We start from the raw sequence: 26,637 nt of genomic DNA on the forward strand, positions 1-26,637 counted from the left end.
TATAAGAACATTATTTTTTTTCCAGGCTGATATTGTTCTTATAAAAGTGGTGCTTTATTTGCCAAATTTCAGCCTGATGCTCTTAATCCACGTGTTCTTATATGCGGGTGTTTACTGTATTGTCTTCACAGTGAGCACAAAACGTGAAGTAGGGGGATAATAGAGAAATATTTAAAAAGTTGAAATCTAAATATTGTTTGTTCAATTTTTTTTGGGGGGGGGTCATCCCAAAAAATGACCGCTATAAGGGGGGGGGGCACGTGAAAAAATTGGTAAGCTGAGGGGGGGTCATGCGATTTTTTAAATGGTGCTTCCCAAATCCCACCAGCCCCCCCTCCCGCATAAAAAATGAACGGTCCCTTATACCATATCTAAAAGGAAAATGGAAATATAACTTTCCTATTCTGGGTTTCCAAAATAGACACTAGCTGTATATTCTAGGAAAAGTTTTTGGAATTTTGATCGCGAACAGCTCACTTGATTCAGAGAAAAAAAAAACATATTTTAAAATTTTTGAACACGCTTCTGACGCTTTCTTTGTTTATTTGTTTGTTTTCCTATTTTATAACGATGCCACTTGGCTATAACATGTTGGTGATCTGAAGCACCAAACATCGCAACACATGTGCATACAAATGACCTCGCAGCCTTCCTAAGTTATAAAAAAAAACAGTAGTGGCAACTACAAATTAAGAATTTAGTGATCTAACGATACTGTAAATAAGGACAAAAATATCCCCCAGTCCGATTATCAAGACCACCAAGACTGTTACCAAATCGAGCTGGCTGATGATCAGAATAAGTCTGGGTTTTCACTTCATACAGATGTACCTCTAAACGTACATTAATCAACGCAAACTAGAATTTACAAAATCATAACCCTTCACAGATCAGAGCAGTCAACTATGACCTTAATGAACATTGCGTCATCTTTAATATAAGCATGCTTATTTAATTCCGCAAGCGGAAAGAACAACGGACATCCACTAGCGATGTTGGTTTCCCTTCTTGGTCTCTGGAAGGAGGAGCTGTTTGGATCAGGTCTGAAGGCATCGATCACATGCTCCACGTTACGCTGATCTAGTAACATAAAAGTGACTTTTTGTCTGAAAGGCCAGCGGAGAAGTGCGTCATACTCGCCACGCATGATCACGAAAAACAGCGAGATATGCGTGCCTTTGCCCATCCCGTCGCCATTTAAATAAATGCGCGCACGCATTTTGTAGCCATGACGACTTGTAAAGAATGGAGGACTATAAAAGGACTTCTCCGGTTCGTTGAATGACTCATATATCTTGGCTGAGACATCGGAAATCTTCCAGAGGAGAACGCCATCAAAGTTGTCGGGTATTTGATCTGCACTGCTTTGTAAGCCAGCACTTGGCCCAGTGTTCCGCGCTCTCAACGCTTCTCCCATCTTGTCTAGCTCTGCCTGTAATCTTCTTAAAGTTTCCTTGTTAGTCTCGTCTTGTCTCTTTAGCCAAACGATCTCGTTGTTTTGTTCCTGGATTGTTTGATTTGCTTCAACAAGCAGAAGTTCGTGGTTTGCAAACTTTGCTTCCATGTTATTCAGTGTACGCCTGAAATCATTCAACGCTTCACTTACTTGCTGATACTGACCTTGTAAGGAACCCCGTTGTCGTGCAGGAACAGAGTCCGGTTCAACCAGGTTTTCCTCCACTTGCATCAATCGAGATCTTAACTCATGAAGTTCATCCTGGATGTTTCCGTTTTCCCGCACAACTGCTGTAACTTGTGACACCAGCTGGGAGACTGTGGTCTTCATTCGATCCATCACCGCAATACCCTCCCTCAAAGGGTGTATCTCGTTAATATAGCCTCCAACCTGGTCCCTTAAACTAAATACAAAACGGGCCAGAAGACCGAGATGAGAGGCCACCAAAGTCTGCTCGTGATGACGTTTCTCGCCACGTCTCATCTCCTGAAATTTACCAAAAAAATACAGATAAGATACTTTATGGGGTAAAATAGTCAGGTAAAAGTTCTGAGACTCAAAAAGGCAAGCTGAAGTCTGAAGAGTGATGTTATCCGCCGTATTTAACAGTAAACAGGATTAGTGCAACGTTTGCCAATATTCATGTACCTCAACTAGAGTAAATAGATAATTTTAACTACACGTCTACCAAATCAAACTAGAATTTTCGGTTAGCTCTATAAATAACTATAATTACCTCTTTGCTTTTGCAACCAAGTCCCCGAAAAAGGCACACTGCTTTAGATCCCTCGCAATCCCCATTCTCCGGATCGTGATGTTCTCGCAATTTGCCTCGAGGAATATCTGTCTCGTTACAAAGGGCGCAGGGAATAGGAAAAGACTGACAATCCTTTTGTACATGAACCTGCAATGAGTGATTAAGAGATGATTTGATGAGATGATAGGGAAACGAACAAACAAGGCAGGCAGGGTGAGCAGGCGATGGCGAAGGGGCGGAGGGACTAACGGACTCTTCAAATATATAAAGTAAAGGAAAGTTGCCAAGTCTTGCAAAACAAACAGCATACCTGCAAATCAGCAAAAGGCATTACTTCGCGGCAGTAGTCACACTCTACACGTCTTTGGATGCATTCCTTTTCAAGATGTTCTGCTAGTTCTGATTTCAGTACTTTTACTTCACAATTGCCACACGGTATCTCTCGGTACTCGCAGGTAGCAATGTGCTCCTATAAAGACAGGTTATATTTAATGAATGGTATTTGTTCTCTTTACGTTTAAACTACGTTGACCCGGCATGGATCATCAAATACTTAATACAGAGTGAAAATCATTGTAGAGTATGGAAAGCTTTGGCAAGGAAACCTGGACTTTTACTCTTTTTTTGAACAAACCAGATAACTTAATTGTTTAGATCGCTAATTTTGCCAAAGACAAAAAAACGTGTGTCGAAAGTTTTATTAGTGCTTGCTGTCAACTGAAGATAAGTGTCAATGAAAGGAACGAGTACACTGATGAAAAAAAAAAACGGAATTTGAAGAGCCCGTGATTAGATATCGAAGAAGAGCTTAATGAGTAATTAACTAATGACTGACCTCCAAGCTGGTTATTTTATCTTCCCAATCACAACCGCGTTCTTTATGCAAGCAATGAACTGTTAGACTCCGGATTTCCTTTCGGACACATCCATCAGGGAATACCTGCCCAATCAAGTAAAAAAAAATAGCGTTCTTCACATGACGCCTGTCTAATTGTATCAGTCTGGACCAGTCCTGAAGCTCTAGACAAAAGTTCAGGATTAGCCTGTTGTCCAGTCTCACTCAGTCGTCAAATAGCAGGAAGTGGGTGCGAAGTGAAAGCCAAATTTCAGAACCCTACCTTACTCTTTCTTCAATTAAATCGTCCGTATACATTTGCTTGTTATTGGCTATGTCGCGATTTTTATTTAGGGCGCTATGTTGCTCCGGCGCCGGCCTTAAGTCTTGCCTTTCGGCCTTTCTAATACTCCGTTCCGGCCTTTTCAGTGTTTGTCGGGTTTTCATGTTCTCTCTATTTAGCTTTGCCTGCAAGCATATTTGAAGAGAATATGTCGAAAATCATGGTGTGTGTATCTCCTTGTTTATACATCAAGGACTTGGTATCGACGGCAATTTCACTAATTTAGAAATGAAATTATCAGGAAAAAAAAAAAAAAGAAAATTTAAAGAAAAAAACTCCATACAAATGCAAAGAATATGCCAAGGATATTCTTGTACTTTAGAGGTCCTCTGAGCTAGGTGTATCAGTCTGTTTGTTTCAAGCAAATCTGATGTAATGGTTTCAATTTTTTTGCTTTCGATGCAGAGATATCACGAACGCTAACTACAACTTATTGGCTGAAAACCATGGCAACATTAAAAGCTAAAGAACACAAGTAACATAGAATAGTTTGGTTTTTTTGTGTAACTGACGATTTTGAACATTTAGTAACCTTAAAGCTGAATTTCCAAACATATTTTCACGCAAGTTTTCGTAACAACTTCATTTGTTTCACACCTAAATAAATTTTATTTTTATGCAATTTTTCAAGTTCAAGTACGTTTTAAAAATGAATGGAGCCCTTTTTTATTTGCGAGCCCTTAAAACGTTTATCTCGGTTCTGGAAACATTCTAAATGCCATCGTGATACCTACTTATTTTTTCAAGTGAAAAATTGTGAAATATTGGTATAAGGAAACGAAAGAGGTTTACCAACAACGACTCACGGGTTATTAAAAGTGTTACGTACAGATTTTTCTTAACTGAAAGAGCAGATACGAAAACAACTGCTGCTCCAAATTATACATTGGAATTTGGTGTTGTTTTATATTACGTTACGTTTTTACGTTGCGATGGGTTGCATTGTGTTTCTTTTAAGTTTGTTGTTTGAGATCTGTGACCACATTTTTCAATTTTAGATATCCTAATGCTTCTTTTTATTTGATTTAAGGTGGCTCAAAACAGTTTCCAGCACATTCCAAGACGTAGATTTTTATGGGTCATGATAGCCACTCTAGATAGGTTGATGCCACAATCATAGCAACAGTATGACCTGCTAAAAACGCCAGTGATTTTTAGCTTTAAGCGCTTGTAACTCAAAAACATTTTTTTATTATCGAATTATGATAAGCTGTGATAACACGTTTTTGGGCCGCTTACGGTTGTTATCCTTGTTACAACAATCCAGAGGGAAACACGCTTGCAGCGACGGAGTTTGTCAGACTCCTAGAGTACTCGGGATCTGTTACAGCAAAACAATCCAACGGGAAGACAGAGAATACACAGTTCTTGGGTCCAACAGTAGAGTTTAATCCACTAAGGTACTCAGAACATACCCGAACATAACCAGAATGTAACCAAAGAATATTTCACAAGGCACGACTATTTAAGCCGAAAGCACAATTCTAAAGGATCGCGTAAAGCTATTAAAAATTCTTAACTAAACATTATCTAATACATCTCAGAAAGCTCGATTGGCTATAACGGAATTCGACGTTTACAAGATTAATAACTTTCAAAACAATACAGGTAGATAACAGTTTAACAAAAGACTATCGCAGGTAGTGATTACAGTTCGGTTCTAACTACAGTTATGATCTTACACAAAACAGCAGGTGTTTGGTACGGTCAATGAACTGGAACAGTAACCTGTGACTCAGAAACGCAAAACGAACTAAAACAAATATATCTATGTTGGATTTCTATATTTTCTGATAGCGAAAGCGAATATGTAAAACGTACTTAATTATCTAATTTTCTCTCCTCACATTCCTCCAGCCTTAGCTTGAAACTCTCCTGAGTCAAGCAATAAAAATTAAAAGTACAGTCATTTGAACGTCAATAGCGAAGCAAAAATATATATAGTTTTTCTTGTTGGTTTTAACTTTTTGTAATTTTGTATTTGATTTTCCTCGTGGCCAGAACCGCGGCCATAACCGAGCTAGCGGATATGATGCTCTCGGGGGTTCTAAATAAACTAAAAGCTTTATCACTTGTTCGTTTTCATATTAACAACTTTGACAAATCAATCTCTGACTATGTTCTATGGTTTAGAGGTACTCGCTTAGCAACTAACATACCTCAGTATTTGCTTCTTAGCTTGTAACGTAATTTTAAATATTGATGATTTATGTTGCTTTTCTTATCTTTGTTATGTATCTCAAGGTACTTCTTCATTTATGACACTTCGAGTACTCGCGATCGCGTCAGACTTAATAATCAATGTGTTGACAGCTACATTTTTTTTTTTCTTGGGTCTATACTATCCTGGTCGGTCGTCTCTTAATCTTTCTTAATCCTAATGGTTCTCAGATCTTAGTTTAAACGGTCTTCGCAATTTCTCTGAATAACTTTAGCTCTATGTAGTTAACAGTAGCACGTCACATTCATTTTCCTTGTCATCTGTACGGTATGAATTATCCTTCAAGTGTGCCGAATAAGGCGTGCAACCACCACTTATGTAAGGGTCGTGCCAATTATGGGCAAATGTCTTGGCAAACCACTTGCTGTGGTGATCAAGGGACGTCACAAAAGCTTTTTCTTGAGTTTTGACTTGATACTGTGTGGCAAAGCAGGGCTTTCTTTTACTCTCTCGTTCTGCTAAGTGCGATTCGTCTAACCTGTGGGCTCGCGAGGACATAAACAGGTAAAATACAGCAAGTAGGAAGATCCAAAATGACCATTTGAAAGAACACTGATGTGTATTCTTTTGATACTTCTCTTTTCCTAGGGAAATCTTGAGATCACTCTTCATGTAATCAGTAGAAGAGGTGCCTCTTTCTAGTGTAGATTTCGTTGGAAAGGGGAAAACGAAGGTTCCCATCATACGATCATTTCCTGAAGTAGACGTAGTGCTCAGTTTCGAGGGCCTGTCTTTTAAAGTCAGAGAGCTGTTTTTCAAATCTATGACCGCTCCGTGCTCTTGTAAGAAATCGCGCCCAAGTATGCCTTCGTGAGCAAGGCTTTGTATTACGTGGAACTGGGTTTGGTACACAATGCCATTTAACTTCACAGGAACGTCAATCTTTCCCAGGACCGGGACTTTTTCTCCATTGACTGTCTTGACGGACGGCACGAGGCCATCTGTTATGTGGTCCGGCTGCGAGCCATATATCTTCCTCACAAGCTGCTCGTCTATCGCTGAAACACATGCTCCAGTGTCTACAAGTAACTTAATTAATTGACCTTCAAGATCTCCAGCTATTGTAAGATCACCGGTTTTCAGGTCTGAACTCGTGTTTCCAAGAGAATCTGATATCATTGCCTTTCTGTAGAGACCGTTCTGGTTCCCTGAATCTTGTTTCTCGGGTACGTTTCCTGGCTGAGAGTGATCTATGCAACTGATCCTCACTTTACGCTTTACTTTCTGCTCCTGACTTTCATTTGATTGCGTAATAGTTTCTGTAATTTCTTCTCCTGGGTGTGGTAATTTGGCTGAATCTTGTCGTTGTGCTTGCACCTCTTGCAAATAACTGGAACTTTGTGCATGGCGAGGAGGGATAGGGATCTCGTGTCTCTGTTTATTGAGTCGATTCACATACTTTTTGATTGGCTTGTTTTCTGCACTTGCTGTAAATGCATTCACGTAAGCTTCTCCTCGTTGTATCACAGGACCAAGTGGAATACCAGTTCGTCTAGCTAAACCTGAACCATAATATGACTTTGTGTTTCTATCAAAAACAGGAGGATTGTTGCTCCTTGTAAATGACTGTGTCGGGAAAACCTTGTTTTGTTGTGGGCATTGGTCATCGGATTTGTTAACAATTACTTGCTTTGGCTTGACCGGTTGGCTCTGGTTCTTCGCAACAGGAACTTCGCATTGTGGCGGGCCTTGTGGTGGCACATGCGTTGCAGGACTTTTGACCTTTGGGCCGGTATTTTCTGCTCTCGATTCCTCGCCTACTTGTTGAATTTCTCTGTGCTGGGTATTTGTTGGTTCTTTGTCTCGACCAGGCATTTCTGTCTTTTGGATTGTGGACCTCACCTCCTTAGGTCGGCCTGGATTTGGCTGCTCTCGCTTCAGCGATGTACGTCTAACTGGGTGCGCTGTCTTCTCCGTGTTCTGAGTCGCTACCTCGGGTTCGTCTTTCTTTACATAGTCGTAACTAGCTATGGACCCATAACAGTCTGAGGTGGCAATAGGGTTATCCCGTCGCTCTGGAGGCATAATTTCTCTTTGTCTTGGCTGGTACTCTGAATTATTCTGGTATCCAGGTGGTTGTACGCTTCGTTTAGGCTCACGTGCTATGTACTGGTCAGCTGTCAGATGGTACTCTCGCTGTGGGCAACTTTGTGCGAAGTGACCGGTGGCACCACAGTTATAACAGGAAGGTCGCTGTCTCGGTAGTGGGAAGATATATCTGGTATGTGGTATTCGTCTAGAGAGGTTGTTAATACGGGCTTCTACACGTCGGTCTAGAGACTCCATCGCATCACGTAGATCTTCAATCATTCCCATCATTACCCCTTGTTCACTGTTTTCAGGCGCAGCATAGGCGGCCAACTTTTCTGAGTTGACCTTCTTGTGGGCAACACCTTCTAATTTGCTAGCCAACACATCCAACTTTGTGTTTATTGATTGTATCTGTTGATCCACTGGTTGAGAATTGGTACCCGTCGCCACAGCTGGTAACTGTCCATTAATCATTAGCGCGTTTATCAATCTATCCATTTCACTATTTTCACTGGTTTGGCTTACGCGCTTGTTAATTGAGTCCAAAGTTCTGGCATATTGTTCTGCTTCTAGCAGGGTTTCTGGCATTTTCTTGAGAACTTCAACTTTCATTGATGGTAATAATCCTTCTACGAAATATGTCACTTTATCCACTTCTGCTAAGTGCAGTCCACCAAAGAGTTCATGCATGTCATTTACATAGTCGGACAGCAGTTCATTGACTCCTTGACGTCGCGTAACAAGGCGTTGGCGCCTAACCCATGTACGGTCCTTGGTGGCATAACGTTTCATAAGCGCACACTTCAACTTTTCAAAGCTCTCTCTTTCCTCGGCTGGCAGCTCAAAAAGGAAGGTTTCCGCTGGCCCGCTCAAGTTATTAATAATTTGGGTAAAGCCAACGGACCAGTCTTTTCGATTCCCTTGGTTGTTAATAACAGTTCTAGCTTTTCAAACCAACGCGTGATATCTTCATTATCTCGGCCATGGAACTTGTCAATGCATACATCTTTGATGAGCATCTTTTGTGCCAAGTTGTTTAGTGTTTGTTGATATGAATGTAATAACTCAGCTGCTGCTTCTTCCGGTGTTTCTTGACTAAACATTTTCTTAGCAGTACTACCAGGATGACCGGTACCTGCTTTCTGGGTGTTGTGGAACGAACGTGCAGCGTTGTCGTCACTAAATTGGTCGTCAGAGTCGATAATGTTTTCTCTACTGCCAATTTCTTCTGAACTTGAACTTTCTGTTTCGTTAAGTCTTTCCCGAAGTTCGTCCTCAAAGATTACTCTTCGGGGAAAGTGTTTATAAATATCTGCGGGTGAGTTAATGACTGGTTCCCGTAGACCACCTGTTGCAAAAACAGTGTCTTCTGAATCCTCTTTTGATCGTTCTTTTTCTTTTCCTTTTTCTATAGTTTTATTATAAATTGACTCCTGATTGCGATATTCTTCCGCTGCTGGTTCAATTGTCTCTTTTTCAGTATTCTGGGGCGGTGTCGACGGAATTCCACTAGCACCTCCGTCAATGCTAATATCAACTGTTTCTAAATTTGAACAGTTCGTTCGATGACTCTCTTCTTCTCCACGGCGAGAGTCGGGCGTGTCAACACTGGAATTTTCTTTTCGCAACTCAGGGGCTATCTCACTTTCATCAAATGGCAAATCGCAACTCACACAAGCATCTGTTTTACTCCTCGGGGTACTAGCGTACGAATACTGATATAGATGCTTCTGGCTTCTCAAGTAATACGGCTTACTCTTCTTCTTGAAAAACCTCTTTATGTACAAAATCTACGGACTTACTTGGACGATTCTTTTTTCGTCGCTCCAAGGGGTTACATTCGTCTATTTCTTTGCCTCTCCCCAGAAAGCTTGCTGTTACTACACTGAATCTCCACCAATGTGATAACACGTTTTTGGGCCGCTTACGGTTGTTATCCTTGTTACAACAATCCAGAGGGAAACACGCTTGCAGCGACGGAGTTTGTCAGACTCCTAGAGTACTCGGGATCTGTTACAGCAAAACAATCCAACGGGAAGACAGAGAATACACAGTTCTTGGGTCCAACAGTAGAGTTTAATCCACTAAGGTACTCAGAACATACCCGAACATAACCAGAATGTAACCAAAGAATATTTCACAAGGCACGACTATTTAAGCCGAAAGCACAATTCTAAAGGATCGCGTAAAGCTATTAAAAATTCTTAACTAAACATTATCTAATACATCTCAGAAAGCTCGATTGGCTATAACGGAATTCGACGTTTACAAGATTAATAACTTTCAAAACAATACAGGTAGATAACAGTTTAACAAAAGACTATCGCAGGTAGTGATTACAGTTCGGTTCTAACTACAGTTATGATCTTACACAAAACAGCAGGTGTTTGGTACGGTCAATGAACTGGAACAGTAACCTGTGACTCAGAAACGCAAAACGAACTAAAACAAATATATCTATGTTGGATTTCTATATTTTCTGATAGCGAAAGCGAATATGTAAAACGTACTTAATTATCTAATTTTCTCTCCTCACAAAGCATGACAAGATGCAACTGTGGAGTGGGTTCAGAGCCACCTTAAATTTTCGAAGTTTTTTATAACTCTGTAAAAAATTGCATCTTATCATGCTTATCTCAATTCGATAATAAAAAATGGGGTTCACAGAGTTCAGTTTTGAGTTAAGCGCTTAAAGCTAAAATTAAGGGTGTTTTTAGCAGGTCATATTGTTGGTATGGTAACCTGTTACATGAAAAGGATGACCGCAACTTATTACCAATGATTGGGCATTTGTGTGCTACCATTATTGTAGCATCACTTGTTAAACAGTGGTAGTATTCATCCTTCAAAGTATAGTTGTTACAAAAGTGCTAGAAACTGTTGCCAGCCTCCTTAAATACAATTTTGTGCAAAGCGTACCGACATCTTTTGAAAACGGAGGTTTCGCTTTAAAAACGCATCAAATGTTTGCCGTCCACACTGCGCCGGAGGAATTTAAAATCGCAACAATTACCGGTCATTTTGAATTCGTGTTTGAGGAAAACTCGGTCAGGGAAATCACATGATAATCGTGATGCTATCGTTTTCAAAAAGCTCCGTTTTCAAAATTGTCTTCCGTCCCCTCGAAAACGAAAAGCCGGCGTTTTCAACTTCCTCCGGTTTGAAGAGCGTTTTCGAAAAGCTCGGTTTCGTGACGGATAGTTGTGGACGATAGGCCTACCCGTAGAAATAAAGCTGCTTTTCCAAATTTGTCCGGCGTAGTGTGGACGGGGCCTTAAACTCGTTCACGTGACCGGACGTAGTCCATCAGAGACATGCCATGGTTTGACTTTTCATAAAGATGGTTTTCAGCCAATCTGAATTAGCGTTATATGATGATCACTGTATACTACCTCAGATAGACTGAATTCTTCATCATCCGCTTTACATTTGTAGATCGTGTTGCTGCTGAAAAATGAAAAGTCACATAAATATCCCGCAGAGTCACATTCACGAGCGAAAGGTACATGGACGAGGATGGTATAGTCAGAAACATCTGCATGGATCAATTATATTCATTGTTATATAGCTGGAGTGTAGTTGAATCTAACGCGCGCTCGTATCGGCTGATTAACGGTCACTTGGCAATGTCTAAATCTAAGGGTGCTTTCCTTTGGGGTGATCTGGATCAGGATCAGTGGTCCAAGATCACTCGGAACATAGTGCATCAAAGGAACCGATGAATTCGGGACCAGACTGGATTCATCGGTTCCTTTGATGTACCATGATCTGACTGATCTTGATCTGAGTGATCTTGGATCACTGATCCTGATCCTGATCCAGTTCACCCCAAAGGAACGCACCCTAAATGTCTCCCCGGCAGGTAACAAACACGCAATTGTTGACCGCTCTCCCACTAACCAGAGGTTACTTTGATTTTTCTTGCCTTGTTACCATAGACTAAACTCCAGCTGTATAACAAGACACTTAATTACTGGTCCCTTGGATAACGTTTACTTTTGTTTTATTTTCCTTCCCATCTCGATGTTTCCGTCGACTTCGTCTCGGGAAACAGCGAGATTCTCGGGACAACAAAACTAATTGTTTCCCTCAGTACCACTAATTAAGTGTTTATTATCCAACTGCAGCGAATACCGTCCAAATAACAGTACAAATATACAGCGATATTGTGCAGTTATTTGTACAGTAGAATACCTGTTTGCCGGACAGGTCGGCGCGCGCACGCAAGACTGTCACACTCTCTCTCTTTTCATCGATAAATTTATTGACTACAACAGTTGGATAATAAATCTCTTATTAGATGTTTTGGTGTGTAGTATCGCTTTATATTTTTACTCATTGTTTGTATTTTGACTCGCCCTACGGGCTCGTCAAAATACGGTACAACTCGTAAAAGATACAGCGATACTACACACCAAAACATCTAATAAGATATATATATATATATATATATATATATATATATATATATTGTCCAATTCTGCTCCGTACAGTACAAATAACGCGTAAAACGAGTAGAAATATCTCACGATATTTATGCCTTAGCTATTTGTACTATAGAACACTGTTTCAACAAGATACACGTGCAAGCGCTATTTAGATCTGATAGCGCGGCGCGCAGCGCGAAATAGGGGCAATGTCTCCCATCAAGAGATTATCAAGGTAAGAGAGTGAATACTCCATATAGACCTTACACCCAAGGTAATCCCTCTTAAGTTATTTTTAGACATTGTACCCAGTTCTTCCGCGGATATTACTCGCCCGTTGCGTGGATGTTTTCGTGGAGGATCTGTTTATGTCGTTTCGTTTCGTTTCGTTTCAAAGCAAAGGAAAACCTCCAACGCTGTGGGGATGTACCTTCTATGATATTTTGATTACAAGCAAGGGAGATTCGGCCCTCGATGATACATTTCGAAACTTTAATAGGAGTTTAAATAAGAGACGGATGTCCCCTGCACTAACAATAAAAACTGAATGAACGGCAGAGAAATGTTTAGACAAACGAGTGCAAAGCAAACAAATGCTAAAACACAAGCTAGGCAACCGAACAAACAGATGGTCGTAAGGGCAGGTAGACGCTCGCTGCCCAAGTAGCAAAACGCAGTTTAAGCAGCGCCAAAGGCAACGTCGATTAAAAAACGACTTGATATTCAACCTATGAATCTCGCGAGAATTTAGATTCATTCAGTTTGTCCAAACTGTCAGAAATATTCCAAACAGGATATGTAAGACAGCGGAGACAGCGTCAAAATTCGAAAAACGAAACTTTAAAAATTCGCCGTCGTATAGTTCACGTTCTCTCTAATAGGCAGAATGCGGCTATTTCACGTTGTTGTTTTGTGACCTTTTGCAAACAACGGCAAAGAAATGAACAAAGAATTATAACGCACGCTTACACAGCCATTATACTCGTTGCCGCTAAAGTGTACTTAATTAAACTCCCTAAAACCGAATAAACGGCCAAATAAAGAACAGCCAAACGAGCACAAAACAAACAAAAGCCCGGCCGAACAAAAAGACGGCTGAGAGTGCAGAGAAGATCTCTGCTATGAAACGAAATCAAAACATATCGAATGACGTTCCCACCATTTCGTCTCAGGTAGTTTCGAGAAAGTCGTCTGGGCACGCATCGCCCGAGTAACATCCTCGGAAGAACTGGGTACCATGTGTAAAAATAACTTAAGAGGGATTACCTTAGGTAGAGGACCTATATGGTGGATTCTCTCTCTTACCTTGATAATGTGTTGCTCCCATTTAATCAAAATCTGTAGCTAACAAATTTCATAGTAGACAGTTTATTGTGCCATAAAGCAAAGCCTTAAACTTAAAGTGTTGCGGCTCGTAAAATCTGGTTTCTGTACTGGACGAATTGACACTCCTTCGCAGGTTACTCCGACTGAACTCGAACCCAAACCGCTCGCCGATTTGGAGTACAACCCACTAACCATCATAAATTAGGCCAAAGAGCCTCTCCTTTTCCATGGAGTATCATTGCAATTGAAAATATTTACTATTAAAAAGTAATTTTTTTTTTTCTCCGGACAAAAACTCTTGGAGTTCACATCGAATCAACCCTTATTGACCCACATACAGAGATACAGAGATACTTAAGTGTTGGACAGAACCCCACAAATAATTATCATAAGCTACCAATTTTCATTAATTTCTAAATTATTGTTGGACATTACTGGCATATTTATCTCAGTAGTGTTGAAAGTTCTATGCTTTAATTGTTCTAAACCCAACGACGAAATTACATTTCAAAGACCATGCCAGAACGAAGAACTCGACACTCTTGTCCCAAAGTTGGCAATCACGTTGAATAAAGAAAAACCAGCCATCTATGTAGCCGATAAACGACACTGCTCGATGTTTTCGAGTCACGCTCGTATTTAACGAACATCCGTAAAACGAACAATATTCTGAGGACAAACTTAATAGTTACCTTTTAAGGTGTTCCAAACAGCCTCGGCAATAAAAATGAGCGCACGGTGTTTGTAGCGGGTCACGTAACACAAAGTTGCACTGTCTGCATATGTACTTGAGATGAACATGTTCCAAATCACTCTGGGCGAGTTGATAGCCTGGCATCTCGGTTTTCAAAATTAGTTGTATGCTGCAAAATACCCTGGGCAAAATCAGCAGAACCAGAGATGAGTCTGTCTTGTCTTTAGCTGTCTCTCTTGTCTTTAGTATTCAGAATCTTTAGAGCTTGATGATGTCGTCGCAGACCTGACCAATACAAAAATGATCTTTATTTTCAACGCACACCGATTGCGTTAAGGACGGACAATTTTATTTGCGAACGAGGGAGAGGGCAAAGTTGTGGTCAATTGAGACATAATATCTTACAGAAAGAAAGCTGAGGGAAAACAACCGCACAAAACTAGTTAAACAAAACAGAGGGACAAAAATTGTTGCCAAAAGTAAAGGTATTTTTTTCTCTCAGAAGTAAGGGACAACAAGCCATGTCTTGGATCGTCACACTTTGCGCTGTCGACCTTAACAAAATAACCGGTTGAGTACGAGACTGTAATTGCATGAGAGTGGCATTTTAAAATACACAATGCATATCCTCATAAGGTGGTTACACCTACTCCATAACCATCTCAATAACTCTCCTCCTCAACCCCTCTTCCCCCTTCCCCCTCTCTAATACATGTTACCCCAATACACGATCACCAATACCTGTTTTCAATTCTAAGCGGCCATAGGATAAGAACCAAATATCTACGTTTGACACCTGATCGTTACTGAAAGCACATCCTATGATATACACTACAGCATGATAGGATAGGTGAATTCGCAATAACTTTCACAATGATTTAGTATCCCTGGAATTTTGCAACGGTCTCCGCCGAAATAAAAGACGACTACTGACGTAAGATATTTGATTGATATTGATCAATACTGGCCACTAAAGAGCTTTTACAATGTACGTCAAGAAATCCTGCAATCTTAGATAGTCAGCCTAAGACGTCACGCAACCATGATCAACTTGCTTCAACTGTAAACAAAGTGGGCAGCTCAACATACACTAACTTCATCAATGATAAGTCAATTCATGAGTGTCCTTAAAAGATTAGACTTCGATGATCCAGCTTGAGTTAGTAAAAATGTTCGAAGAAGTCAGTACACGGCGGTAAGATTGGCTGTTAAGCTAAGCTTAAACATAAAAAAGGCGATCCCAAAGAGTATTAAGTCGCATTTGAACAACTTGTTCATATTGTGAAATGCGTGCGAATCCTTGCATAAATTCGTTAAGTTCAATTTTCGCTTCAAGGTAATTGTAAAAATTACTTGCTTAATGACTTGCAATACTCGAAAAGTCTTCCTTCTCAAAAACCGTCTACAAGATCTTGGCAAATTGTTTTAAGCTCGCTGGGCGTGAAGTGTATTAGTATTGATAAGTACATGGCGGACTACGACCGGGAAATGAGAGACTGAGTGTGAGCGGGAACAGCGAGCGAACGTGTACAAGGTAGATTTGGCAGCCACTGAACGCATCCTCCAAGCAGATACAGCGTTCATTGTGTCCAGAATTCTGTTTTCTTTAAGACGTTTGTCCAGACCGCAAACATTGCACACCTCACATTGGAATGGATTGATTTATTCGTGTGGATTCGACATCCCCCGTTTTTTACAGTGGTACGCATTCTTATCCACACTTTTAAACATTGACCAGAAATTAGCAGGCACCTGGGCTCCACAGCTGCGACATCTCCCACTATATGTACCAATCTCCTGTTCATGGTGTCAGAACGAGCACTTGAGGTGATTCGCATGGCTCGCCTTAGCCTTAGCCTCTTCATTGTCACATACTTTGGAGTTTTTGTGGCAGCGATGACATGAGTACCAGTGGCCGCAACAAGGGGACCGCGCTCTGCAATGTCTCTGGATTGGTAATGTTCGCACAACCACTATGAGCGGTCAGTAATCGCCTTCTGTTGTTCAGGGGAACCAAGTGGTATTGCGATCACCACAGGCGAAACCTCCAGCATAATAAGGTATTTAATGTCAGGTCGGAAGGATCAGGGATCTTCACTACAGGATGCTGAACCACTGAACCGAAGTCCACTGAGATACCACTATCTTCATTAAATTATCTTAGCATTAAATTCGCTTGAACCCATTTATGTACCTGGGTGGTGAGAGAGGCACTGTAAGAGTAGTGTCTTGCCCAAGAACACAACACAATATCCCCGGCCAGCTCGATCCGGAGTTCGAGCGCATTAACCATGAGACCACCGCGTCTCCCGACGAATACATGTACATCCGGGAAATGAAAGACCATGTGTAAGCAGGAACAGCGAGCGAACGTGTACTTTGTGTGTTTCGATTGAAGGATATGTTTCAAGCCTTTGTGGCGTTCAAAGGTGGCTTTACAATACTGCAGGACGGCGTTCGACTGCTAGCAAACAGACTAACAGAGAAACAGAAAAGATCAAGATTTAGAACAGGAAAGGTAAGCTGCACTGTGCAGGCAGCAAGGTCTGTAATAAGGTCTTATACGTGCCATGGCGCAACGAGGACAGATGATGTGCAGGCAGAAGCAAAATCCTGACAGACTGTGACAAATATCGATTACTGGAAAGTACTTTCCTTTATTCCGTCCTATTTATGTATCACCTGATGGACGACACACTCACTGTTGTTCCTCTTGCACACTGTGGCAGTTGTTCTATTTCGGTTTCATGTAAGTACTTCCGGATATTGACTGATAACATTCCTCACAAACAGTATGTCAGTGCTGGAGGTAAATTGTAACACTATTTACTGTGCTTTATAGCACGTATATCCAAGATGCTTCTCTTTTGTTCAATGTAATACACATAATGGTCATTTTCGTCGTTTTACTCTTTCTTGCTGGGTAATCAATCGTAAAGGTTTCCCGAATTTTCTTCAAGAATGGTCTTCCCCACAGGCTGAAATCTTGTTCAGGTTATTACACCACTCTCCAACGCAGACCTGCAGAATAACTAGCCACCAGATTGTGAAACTAAGGCCTGGTCCAAACGTCGCTCAACTCATGTGCCGAACCAAACTTGATTAAGTTCGCCTTTAGAGCGACTTTGGAGCGACGGCTGGTGCAGACGGCGAACTTGCGTCGAGCTTAATTCGGGAAGCCGGTGGTAACAATTTTCGACGAGAAAACATGCGTTCTGAATTCACGAACTCTGTCCAAATAGAAAAGCTGTGACTAACATTTCGCTGTTATCTGCTGTAAAAAGCAATATTTAGACAAACAAACCATTTCATGGGCTACTTCTTTGAGAGCGACATATGGAGCAATGGCTCTTGTGAGCTCTTCAGCGCGGTACTCAGTAATTAACTTCGCAATTCAATGGCCTCTCCAGCTCAAAATGTCGGAAAAACCCACGATATGCATATGTACCTTGGAATAATTAACAATTATTGGCCTCAGGCTCGGTGAACATTGGTGAATATTCACCTCGACATCGTCTAGGTGAATATTCACCAATGTTCACCGAGCCTGAGGCCAATAATTGTATTAGTATAATTTTCAGATGTGAAACACAGAATAACGACTAAAACAGACTGTTCGTTTGCTCACACGCATGCAGCCGTAGTTTTGATAATAAGCTTACATCAATTGTGAACAGTGTGTGAATCAAGTTACACATCGAGTTCGGCAGTAGAACAAACAAGCGAAACACTACGAAAAGTAAATTCATCCCGTAACTTTGTTTTATCGTTGTTGACCCATTCACAGCTGTCATCATCGTCAAAAAAATAGTAGCTTTAGTATGAAGAAAAATAAATTTCGGTCAATCGATCTGACCTGCTGGCGATAAACGTAACCATAGGCTCGATTTCTGCCGCTTTCTCGAGTCCGGTCTACGTTCCTCCCCGAGAAGAGACGGCTGGACGCGTGAGCAGCAAAGCATGTCTGTGACGTAACTTCATAATGTAATTCTTGCGGCGCTTCAGGTGGCCGGAAATGTCATCTGATGACAATCATAGGCAGGCCCACATGACGCCTACGGCTCGTAAAATTTGTGGCGTTTTCGCCACTTCTTTTAACTTTGTCCCTCCAACCTATTTTGTTTCACATTATTGTTGCGGAAGGGCATTACATGCTGTGTTCTAGAGAAGAGTTTTTTTTTTTTTTCTTAAAAAGTAGAACAGAGCTGTTTGACTATGGTGTAGCAACTGTCATGTTAAAGGTCACACATATGTTGGTGTGCATGGTGTTGACACCATGTTTATGTTTTGCTAGTTCGGTTTGCTTTGCTCATTTAAAAATTTAATTTTGTCTGGCTTCGCCAGAGACTGGTGTTGCTTCTCTTCAAGAAGACTGAGGTACACATCAATTTAACTCCGTGTTTTGTTTCTTGAAATCGATGTTTGCGTTTATCCCTCCCTTTGTTTACTTTGTTCGTTAACTCATATTCTGGCACCACAAGATTCAAATATAGATTCTAACGTATAAGTCTGTTGACTATTTCGCGTGTTCTATATGCCTCTATGGTTTAGATCAGGCACGATTTCATCAGTTGACGGTATTTGGTTAAATATCCCACTAATGCAATCGCACTTCATATCGCACAACTCCTTTGCTACTGCGAGAAAGCTAATTTATGCAGCCTGCTCGATTCAGGCAGGCAGATTTCTTATTGGTTGAAATTAACAATGCCAAGTCCACGAGTCCAGCCGTGAATTCGGGGGAGGAGCGCGGGCTCTTTTCCCGAACAGCGGCTGGTAATCGAGCCTAACGTAACCACTGCGTTTGCGATTCTTAAATTCCTTCAAAGTTCTTGAAAGGATTTTTGGTCCAAGGGCGACAGCAGTCATTTTGAAAATTCTCCATCTTTCCAAATATCCTGGATTTGGAGTGATGTCTTTCGAATAAATAAAAAAAATGATTCAGCAACTGTCCGCCACGTTTACTTGCCGAGATTGGCGAGCTTAGTAACCAGGCCTCAAAAATGTTATATTCACCGCCTGGAGTAATCTCCTTCGTAGCCGTTATTAGGGTCGTCACGCAACGGCTGCGAAGGAGACTACGCCTGAAGCGGTGAATATAGCGTCATGTAAGGAATCGCCTGACCAATCAGATTGCTGGAAACTCTTTGTTTAGCTCTGAAATTATACTACTACTACTACTACTAATAATAATAATACAGAGTTTGAAGGAGGGCGGTAAATATGATGAATAGACTCCTTACCTACATAGCAGAAAAAAAATATTATAATTGTACCCGATATTCAGGTGTATCACTCACAAGAAAGCCAGCGAGCCAGCAAAGAAACACTATAAAGAAATATAGTAGATCCGATCCGATTCGTTTCCTTGCCGTGATGAAACTGACCCGCTCTGTCTTCGCATATAAGAAACAGTTTTAGCCCGCGCTATTTATGTTACACGTATCGCGCCGAACATATCAATGAAATATATGCAGTCAAGGCCTGCTCAGAGTCACAGATTTGTTTATGTGGTCGGATAAATGGCTCTATTAAAAACTATGGCCTCCAAATTGCACAGTACACCTAATTCTGCTATGCATTTGGAATTGTCTAAGGGATATTAATTATGTCCTCCTGTTCAATTGTACTCGTTTGAGCGGACGGCTCGGGTTGTCAAATTTGGGAATTTCGGGCAATAAGTCAGCTGATAAGTCTTCTCTTCAAGACCAGGATAAACAGCAGATATGGAAAATACGCCACTCGAGTGAGTCCCGGATGTGGTTTCGAATGAATTTTACGAGTGGAGTATTTTCCAGTAAAACACTCGTGTCTATATAATAAAAGTTTTTTCGTAATACGTTTCTCTGCGAAGCTACCGCACTTGCATTCTTGTCTGAGTCATGTGGGGGGTCTCTGGTGATGTAATCTATTTTAGAAACTGTGCGCGACGCTGCAACCAAAACCATGCATAACCATATTAGGTAAGCGTGATTGACGGAGGTCTATTGCGCGGAGAGCTCAAAGGTCACGTAGCATGGAAAATAGTGATAAATATGCCCGATCCAAATCAGTGTTTCACAACATATTGCTTCAAATTTTGAAGTTGCCTCTTCGCTCGCAGCCAGTAATATTTTTCCCCGGGATTTTTTACAGTATTTTGGCGAATTTCAATTTTCTTTGCGTTACTTTTGGTTCGGGAAACGAAACAGTGTGGATGTGAATTCTCCGAGTTTCGAGTGGAGAGCTAATAATAATGTGATTTCCCTGCCCGAGTTTCTCTATAATCCACGTGTTTACGAGATAACCACAGCCTGTTTGCACTTAATGAAACGCCTTGCAGTATTTTTCCGGCTTCTGAAGAATAATTTGAAGTCGAAGCCGGAAACTACTCGATGTAACTAACCAAACATGGAAGAAAAAAAGATCGAGTTCGGGAAATATTCTCTTTTATGCACAAACAAAGCGTGCGTCATCACTTTACATATATTTCCTTACTCTTCTTATCTCTTTTCACGTGCGCAGTATCGCTATAAACTTAGCTAAAAAGTAGATAAAAGGGTCTAGAGAATCTGTAACGTGTGCATGTTTAAATTCGCATAGAATAAATGTGAGATTTCACAAGATAATAAAATTTCGAGAAATTAATTAACATTTCCAGGTGTGATAGATTTCTGCTGCCGGATAGGGCGACCGAGAGGTCATCATTGCGATTTGATTTCGTACGTGCAAACGTGAGAAAATGAGAGAGACCTAGGTTCTGGTCCCTGATAACAAGCTGGTCTCCCCCAACATTTCAGATGTAGAATTTTTTCCCTCGTGGTAGGAAGAAGCGATGTCCGTTCCAGCCTAAAAAGAAAATAGCCACCCCGAAGGGAGAAAATACGGTACGAATCCTATTATCTCTGAAGACTTGAGTTATATAATTAATGTCTGCATGGCTAAAGCTTGGCTTTACTGCCGATTGTTAACTATTTCTCGATCTTCGCTCCGCTGCCTCCCTCAATCCATCGCTCAGTCTATCGCTCCGTTCCGCCTAATCGATAGCGCGGTCTTTCATTTACTCGTTCCAATGCCTGCTAAATCTTATTTACTTTATCCCATATTCTCTTATTTTTCTTTCGTTCGCGCCATCGCTCAACTTATTGATCAATTCACCTCTCCTCTTGTCGCTCGCCACCATTGCTCAATAGATTTCGCTCCCCGTACATATCGTCGTATGTATCGCTTGGTCGCTTGGTCTATTCACTCGGCTAGTTCTCATTGTTCACTCGATCGCTTGCTTCATCGCTGTTTCAAACGCTCCTCGGCATTGCCCGCCCCATCGATCATTTTCTCATTTGGCTTGGCCATCACTCACCCCATGGACCCCTTAGTCTGCTTCAGCACTCGTTCTCCCGCTCGCTTTGCCACTCAATCCATGTATACCATTCTTTCGATGGGCCTCTCCATCGTTCCATCCTTTGAGTGCTGGTTGCCCACTTCGTCGCTCACTGAATCGCTGACTCCCCATATCACCGCCTCGGTCGTCCTTAATTCCATCGTGCATTCCATCGCTCGATCCTGACTCCATTCAGTTTATTTTTTTTCGCCAGTTCAGGCCCTTATTCTACCGTTTGTTCAACCTTCCACTGATCAGTGGCTCGACGTCGACCAATCGCTCACTCTGTCATTAGATCCATCTCTCACCTCGTACGTCTATTTTGACCCATGACATTCCTGTGCATCAAAAGATTCGTTCGTTTTGTAACTCCATTCAATAATTCGTTCCAGCACTCATATTGACGCTCGTTCTTGCTTCGCTTGTTTCATTGCCCATTCTATTGCTCGCTGAGTTCGCTAACATCGTTGTCTGTTCATTGCTGGCTCCATCAATCGCCTATATCCCGTGATTCATTCGGCTCAATCAGGACGGCCGCATCGGCCGCATCTGCCGCATCTGCCAGCAGCCTTATATTGTATTGCATATTCCATTGTTCCCTTGACATTCGTTCTATTTTTATAGCCATTTAGCCGCATAACTCATTCAATTAGCTGCTTTTTCTTCGCTCTTCCACCGATATGTGCATTACACGCTCTCTTCCGTGCAATGTCTCCGATGAAAAGTGCTTCTTCATCACTCGTTTCTTAGCTTCCGCCCGTCATTCGTCTCATGCCTTTTATATCTTTCCTTAATTTAATGGCTCCTTGAAGACCCTTGAAATCGCAAATTGAAATCACTTGCTCCATCTCCAGTTTGCTTCATCTTCAATCACTTAAACGTTTCGCCCTTATTCCCTTTCTCTAATTCAACTTTGTTTGGCTCAAGAGGAACTATGCAACTCTGTTTCTGGACTCAAAAATGCTAAATTCTTTAACTTTAAAGAACATTATTACGCCATATGGCGCTTTCGGTAATTCAAATTTTCTGACGCTCTGAGGTCTAAGCAACGAAGCAATCATGTAGAAAAACGAGCTTGCTAGCGTCTTACCATGCAATGGCTAACGGTCGCTTCATCAATGCAAATAGCACTAAGCATGCCTCAGTCCAAGTTTTCGTTCTTTATCCCCGGTGGTTGTCAGCAATAACTACAATCGAGTCAGTATCATTTCCTATTTGCAACACTGAGAGGAATTTTCAACCTTCGTGACGGGAACGTATCCCATAATAGAATTAAGAACTGCTAAGATTGGAACGAATGCAAAGTTCCAATCTTAGCAGTTCTGAACGAAGCGCTCAGTCTAGTAAATAGAACTGCGTGTTTATCATTGTTACCATCATTTGTTCCAGGAATTCCCTTATTTGATTTTTCGTTCGTGGATCGATGTATTAGCGAAAGATAAGCTGAACAAACATAATGACCATGTAGTTTTCTTCAACAACACGGCCAATCCACATTTGACGTACAATTTTAGCCTTGTTCCTGGGGACAGTAACAAATAATTACTCGGGCTTCCGTAGGAAAGCCCGAGTCATAACATGCAAGCGTTTTGGTCGCCAAAAGGGGGGTCATGGTCCCAGGTGTTCCATGTGTAGACCATGGAAACTGGGGGCGAGAAACGCGACATTGCTCGCTCTTCATGACAGAAAGCGGTGTTTTGCGAAGAAAGTTTTGGTGAGAATCGCGCCTTATACGTTCATCTCGCATACAAAGATGTCGATCGTTTTCGGAAAGTGTCGGTCTACGAATTATATTGCTTGAAAGCCAACCAGGTAAGCAAAGGTCAAGCTCAAAATGTTCTCGTGAGATAACAACTGAACCGATCGCGGTATGAGTTCAAACTACGAAAACGCTGCCCAAGATAGGCAGTCAACGACTGCATGTGGCTACTGCTGTTATTATTTAGAGCATTGCAGTAAAACAAATCATATTGCAATAAAACGAGCTAAATACGAAAACGTTTTTGGACTGGTAGCTCTTTAAAAACATGCGACTCGTGTCTTGCACCTTGCGAAATATGTCGATCTCCAAATTTGTAAAAATAAGACTGTCGGTAACTTGAATTAAATATCTCACCTCCAAGTTAGTTGGCTTCCTAGTAAATCTGCATTGACGATAGTTTTCACTAGTAGTTCAAATATATTTAGCAGTCTTAGCAATCGGCAATTCCGTTTAGAAATCTGTGTCTGGCTGCTTAATTAAGAAAATCATGTTGCATGACATGAACTAGACGAGTATGAAACCAAATTAAATATCAAAACAGAATGCCGCATCTCCCCTTATAAATGAGTTCCTTTTTAAAAATACTCCTGCCATGATTCAATAAAAATATGTAGGTTAAAAAAAAATGTAGGTTATAAATTTCTTCAAAAACTGCGTTAAGGGTCGCAAATTCTCGGAAGTTATCTGCAAAAAACAACAACTTGAAAGTTTATGCAAATTAAGTGCAATGCAATTTGCGCCTTGTCCTAGGACTGTTGTTTTCGTGAAGGAGTTTCTCTATTCGCTCTCCAAAGGAGATAAGACTCTAGAAAAGGTTTTGAGATCGAAACACGGCAAAGATGTTCAGCTGCACAATGCACTCGGATCGCTTCGACCAGTAAACGAACATCATACAATTTCTGCTAGCATGATGTACAATGTAATCGCCATAAGTTGTAAAAAGGAAAAATTCTTTGCAAACAAGTTCTCCATCAATGCGTAGACAGCTGGGCTTGATTCTTGAACCAAGGGACCGTTCATTTTTTATAAGGTAGGGGGGGCTGGTGCGATTTGGGGGGGGGGCCATGCGAAAAAAATGGCTTTCGAGGGGGGGCCATCCCAAAAAAATAAGGGAAAAAAGGGGGGTCACGTGAAATATTTTAGTAAAACTTTAAAATGGCATAATGTTTAAATATCAAAAAAATTGCTATAGAATAAACATAGAAGGCAGGATACAAATTTATATATTAAAAACTTTCCTTCTGCTTTAAAAAAAACGTTTGGCGACAAAAAGCATTTGTAGCTACTGAAAAGAAGTATTTAACACTGTTATTTTCGAATGCAACTTTCACTGGCACTCATCATATGAGGATTATCCTTGGACTGAGTTGTGCGAAGATCTAACCAAGCTTAAAAAGTTAGGTGTTCCAGAACTAAACAAGTACCTGAACCACCACCGGCTGAAGCAGCATTTGAAAAGCAGCAAGAGTGAGAAAGTAAAGGCAATTGTAAGACATTCATGCTTGCAGCAGAAGAGTCCTCTCAGAGCTGGCCAACCAACACTGAGAAATGCCTGGACATTGACACAAAATGACAACAGGGCAAGTGCTGACAGCAGTGAAACGGATGAAAGTGACAATGATGAGTATGACATTGATGCCATTGACTCTGGGGGAGAAGATGACTCAAGTGACGTCATTCTTGCATTCATCAATTGAGATGAGGAAGATGCCAATGAGAAGCCAAATGCCACACGCTCAGGGCGAGCCGTAACTAGTAGATCCGAAATTGACTTCTCTTTCTTTTGATTTGTTTTTTAAGCAACAGCTCTCTGTAGTATAGGGATTGTAAGTATTGTCTTCATAGTGAGCACAATAACTTGAAGTAGGGGGATTATAGAGAAATATTAAAAAAGTTGAAATCTAAATATTGTTTGTTCAATTTTTTTTGGGGGGGTTCATCCCAAAAAATGACCGCTATAAGGGGGGGGGCATGTGAAAAAATTGGTAAGCTGAGGGGGGGGGGTCATGTGATTTTTAAATGGTGCTTCCCAAATCCCACCAGCCCCCCCTCCCTCATAAAAAATGAACGGTCCCCAAAATGGTTTAAACTCACAACTTGCGATTGTATTAGGAGGATACTCAACGAAGTAACTAAAATAGTAAATATCTAAGCGGAACTCTTGTGCTAAAGTATCCTGATTCTTTAATTTGTTTTTATTGTGTCCAATACGCGTTTTCGTAAAGTACGATTTGATACTTCGGTACGAAGCCGAGTAAACGCTCTTAGAGCGTCTAGTTTTATTATACGTTTAGATGTGAAGTAAACTAGACAGACTGCCTGAGGTTGAAAAGTACAAAGTACTATTTACGTTGGAATTTGGAATGCGCTTTGTTTTCACGGATGTTGTAACACCTGAAAATTACCAGTCGGGAGTCACGTACTCCCTGAGCATGTCGGGATAGGGAAAAAACCCAAACTCGTTATCACTACTTTCGATAACAAACAATTTAGGACCGAATGTGAAATAGAGCATTACTGAATAAGCGACGAAGACTTCGGATTTATCCGAAAATGGTGGACGTTTATCCATACAGTAAAAGTTTTGTATCTATAATCGTAATCGTAAGGCATTAATCAATAACAACCAACTAGCCCATGCAGGCTGTCACGCAGGTCAAGCTCACAGCCCACATGACGGGACTAGTCCCTGCGACTAGTCCCTGTGACAAGTCCCTGCAACATGTCTCGGCGACAAGTCCCATCGTGTGAACTAGCCATTTTTGCCACAAAATCTAGTCGTAGGGACTAAAATTTGGTCCCTACGACTAGTCCCACGAATTCAAACTGGTTTGAATTTTTGGGACAAGTCCCTGCGACTTGTTCCTCAAAACGCTTCGTGTGAACTGCTCGTGGGACAAGTCCCTGCGACCGGCCCCTTCGTGTAAACTCTTCAGGGGACTAGTTGCAGGGACTAGTCGCAGGGACTAAATTGGCACAATTGCCTGTCAGGTTACCTGTATTCCGTCGATTCCCCGAAACAAGGGCGATGAACTTCCTGCAGTAGCCGAGGATCGCTTTTGCCTCAATTTAACACTCCTGATTAGTCTGGAGTCTGAAAGGAATAAATGTTTACTAGTCAGACGCAGAAAGATTCGTTTAGTTTAAAGTACAGAGTTAAATTTTCAACTTTTGCGATATAGGCCCCTTGTGTAAATATCATCGAGCTGAGAATGTGCCTGACTGTAGCATTTGACGGTTAAGCTCAGTGGACATACACATGCAAATCGGTCTACACAGACCGTGCAATTGAATATAATTAATTAAAATTACCAATGCTTGTTTCCAGTGTAGGCTATAATGTCGAACAACCACCAAATCGCAACCGTAAAGGTACATAGTGATAAATCGCTTATGAGTTGACAAGGAAGAACGGTTCAACGAGC

The 26,637-nt window shown here is 41.2% G+C and overlaps 1 protein-coding gene and 1 pseudogene across 1 annotated transcript; both read right to left on the reverse strand.

The window, feature by feature from the left end:
- Window positions 1-321: 321 nt before the first annotated feature.
- Window positions 322-26,637, reverse strand: LOC145477840 (TNF receptor-associated factor 1-like). The gene is made up of 8 exons (XM_081455686.1): window positions 26,525-26,637; window positions 26,209-26,306; window positions 14,089-14,375; window positions 11,036-11,090; window positions 3,049-3,153; window positions 2,524-2,682; window positions 2,193-2,360; window positions 322-1,942 (listed from the first exon to the last, which is right to left on the reverse strand). The coding sequence occupies exons 3-8, from the start codon at window positions 14,232-14,234 to the stop codon at window positions 884-886; spliced, it is 1,692 nt and encodes a 563-aa protein (XP_081311812.1). The 5' UTR covers window positions 14,235-14,375; window positions 26,209-26,306; window positions 26,525-26,637; the 3' UTR covers window positions 322-883.
- LOC145478141 (uncharacterized) lies at window positions 14,391-25,209 on the reverse strand (annotated as a pseudogene).

This window comes from Orbicella franksi, chromosome 1 (genome assembly GCF_964199315.1).
Source record: "Orbicella franksi chromosome 1, jaOrbFran1.1, whole genome shotgun sequence".
Classification (NCBI taxonomy): domain Eukaryota; kingdom Metazoa; phylum Cnidaria; class Anthozoa; order Scleractinia; family Merulinidae; genus Orbicella; species Orbicella franksi.

What these genes read in the sequence shown, in the direction of transcription:
- LOC145477840 (XM_081455686.1), bottom strand. Translation starts at nt 14,234, where the DNA reads ATGCCAGGCTATCAACTCGCCCAGAGTGATTTGGAACATGTTCATCTC. An exon ending in TGTTTGGAACACCTTAAAAG is followed by an intron (nt 11,091 to 14,088) that starts GTAACTATTAAG and finishes TTCATTTTTCAG; the next exon opens with CAGCAACACGATCTACAAAT. An exon ending in AAGAATTCAGTCTATCTGAG is followed by an intron (nt 3,154 to 11,035) that starts GTAGTATACAGT and finishes TTGATTGGGCAG; the next exon opens with GTATTCCCTGATGGATGTGT.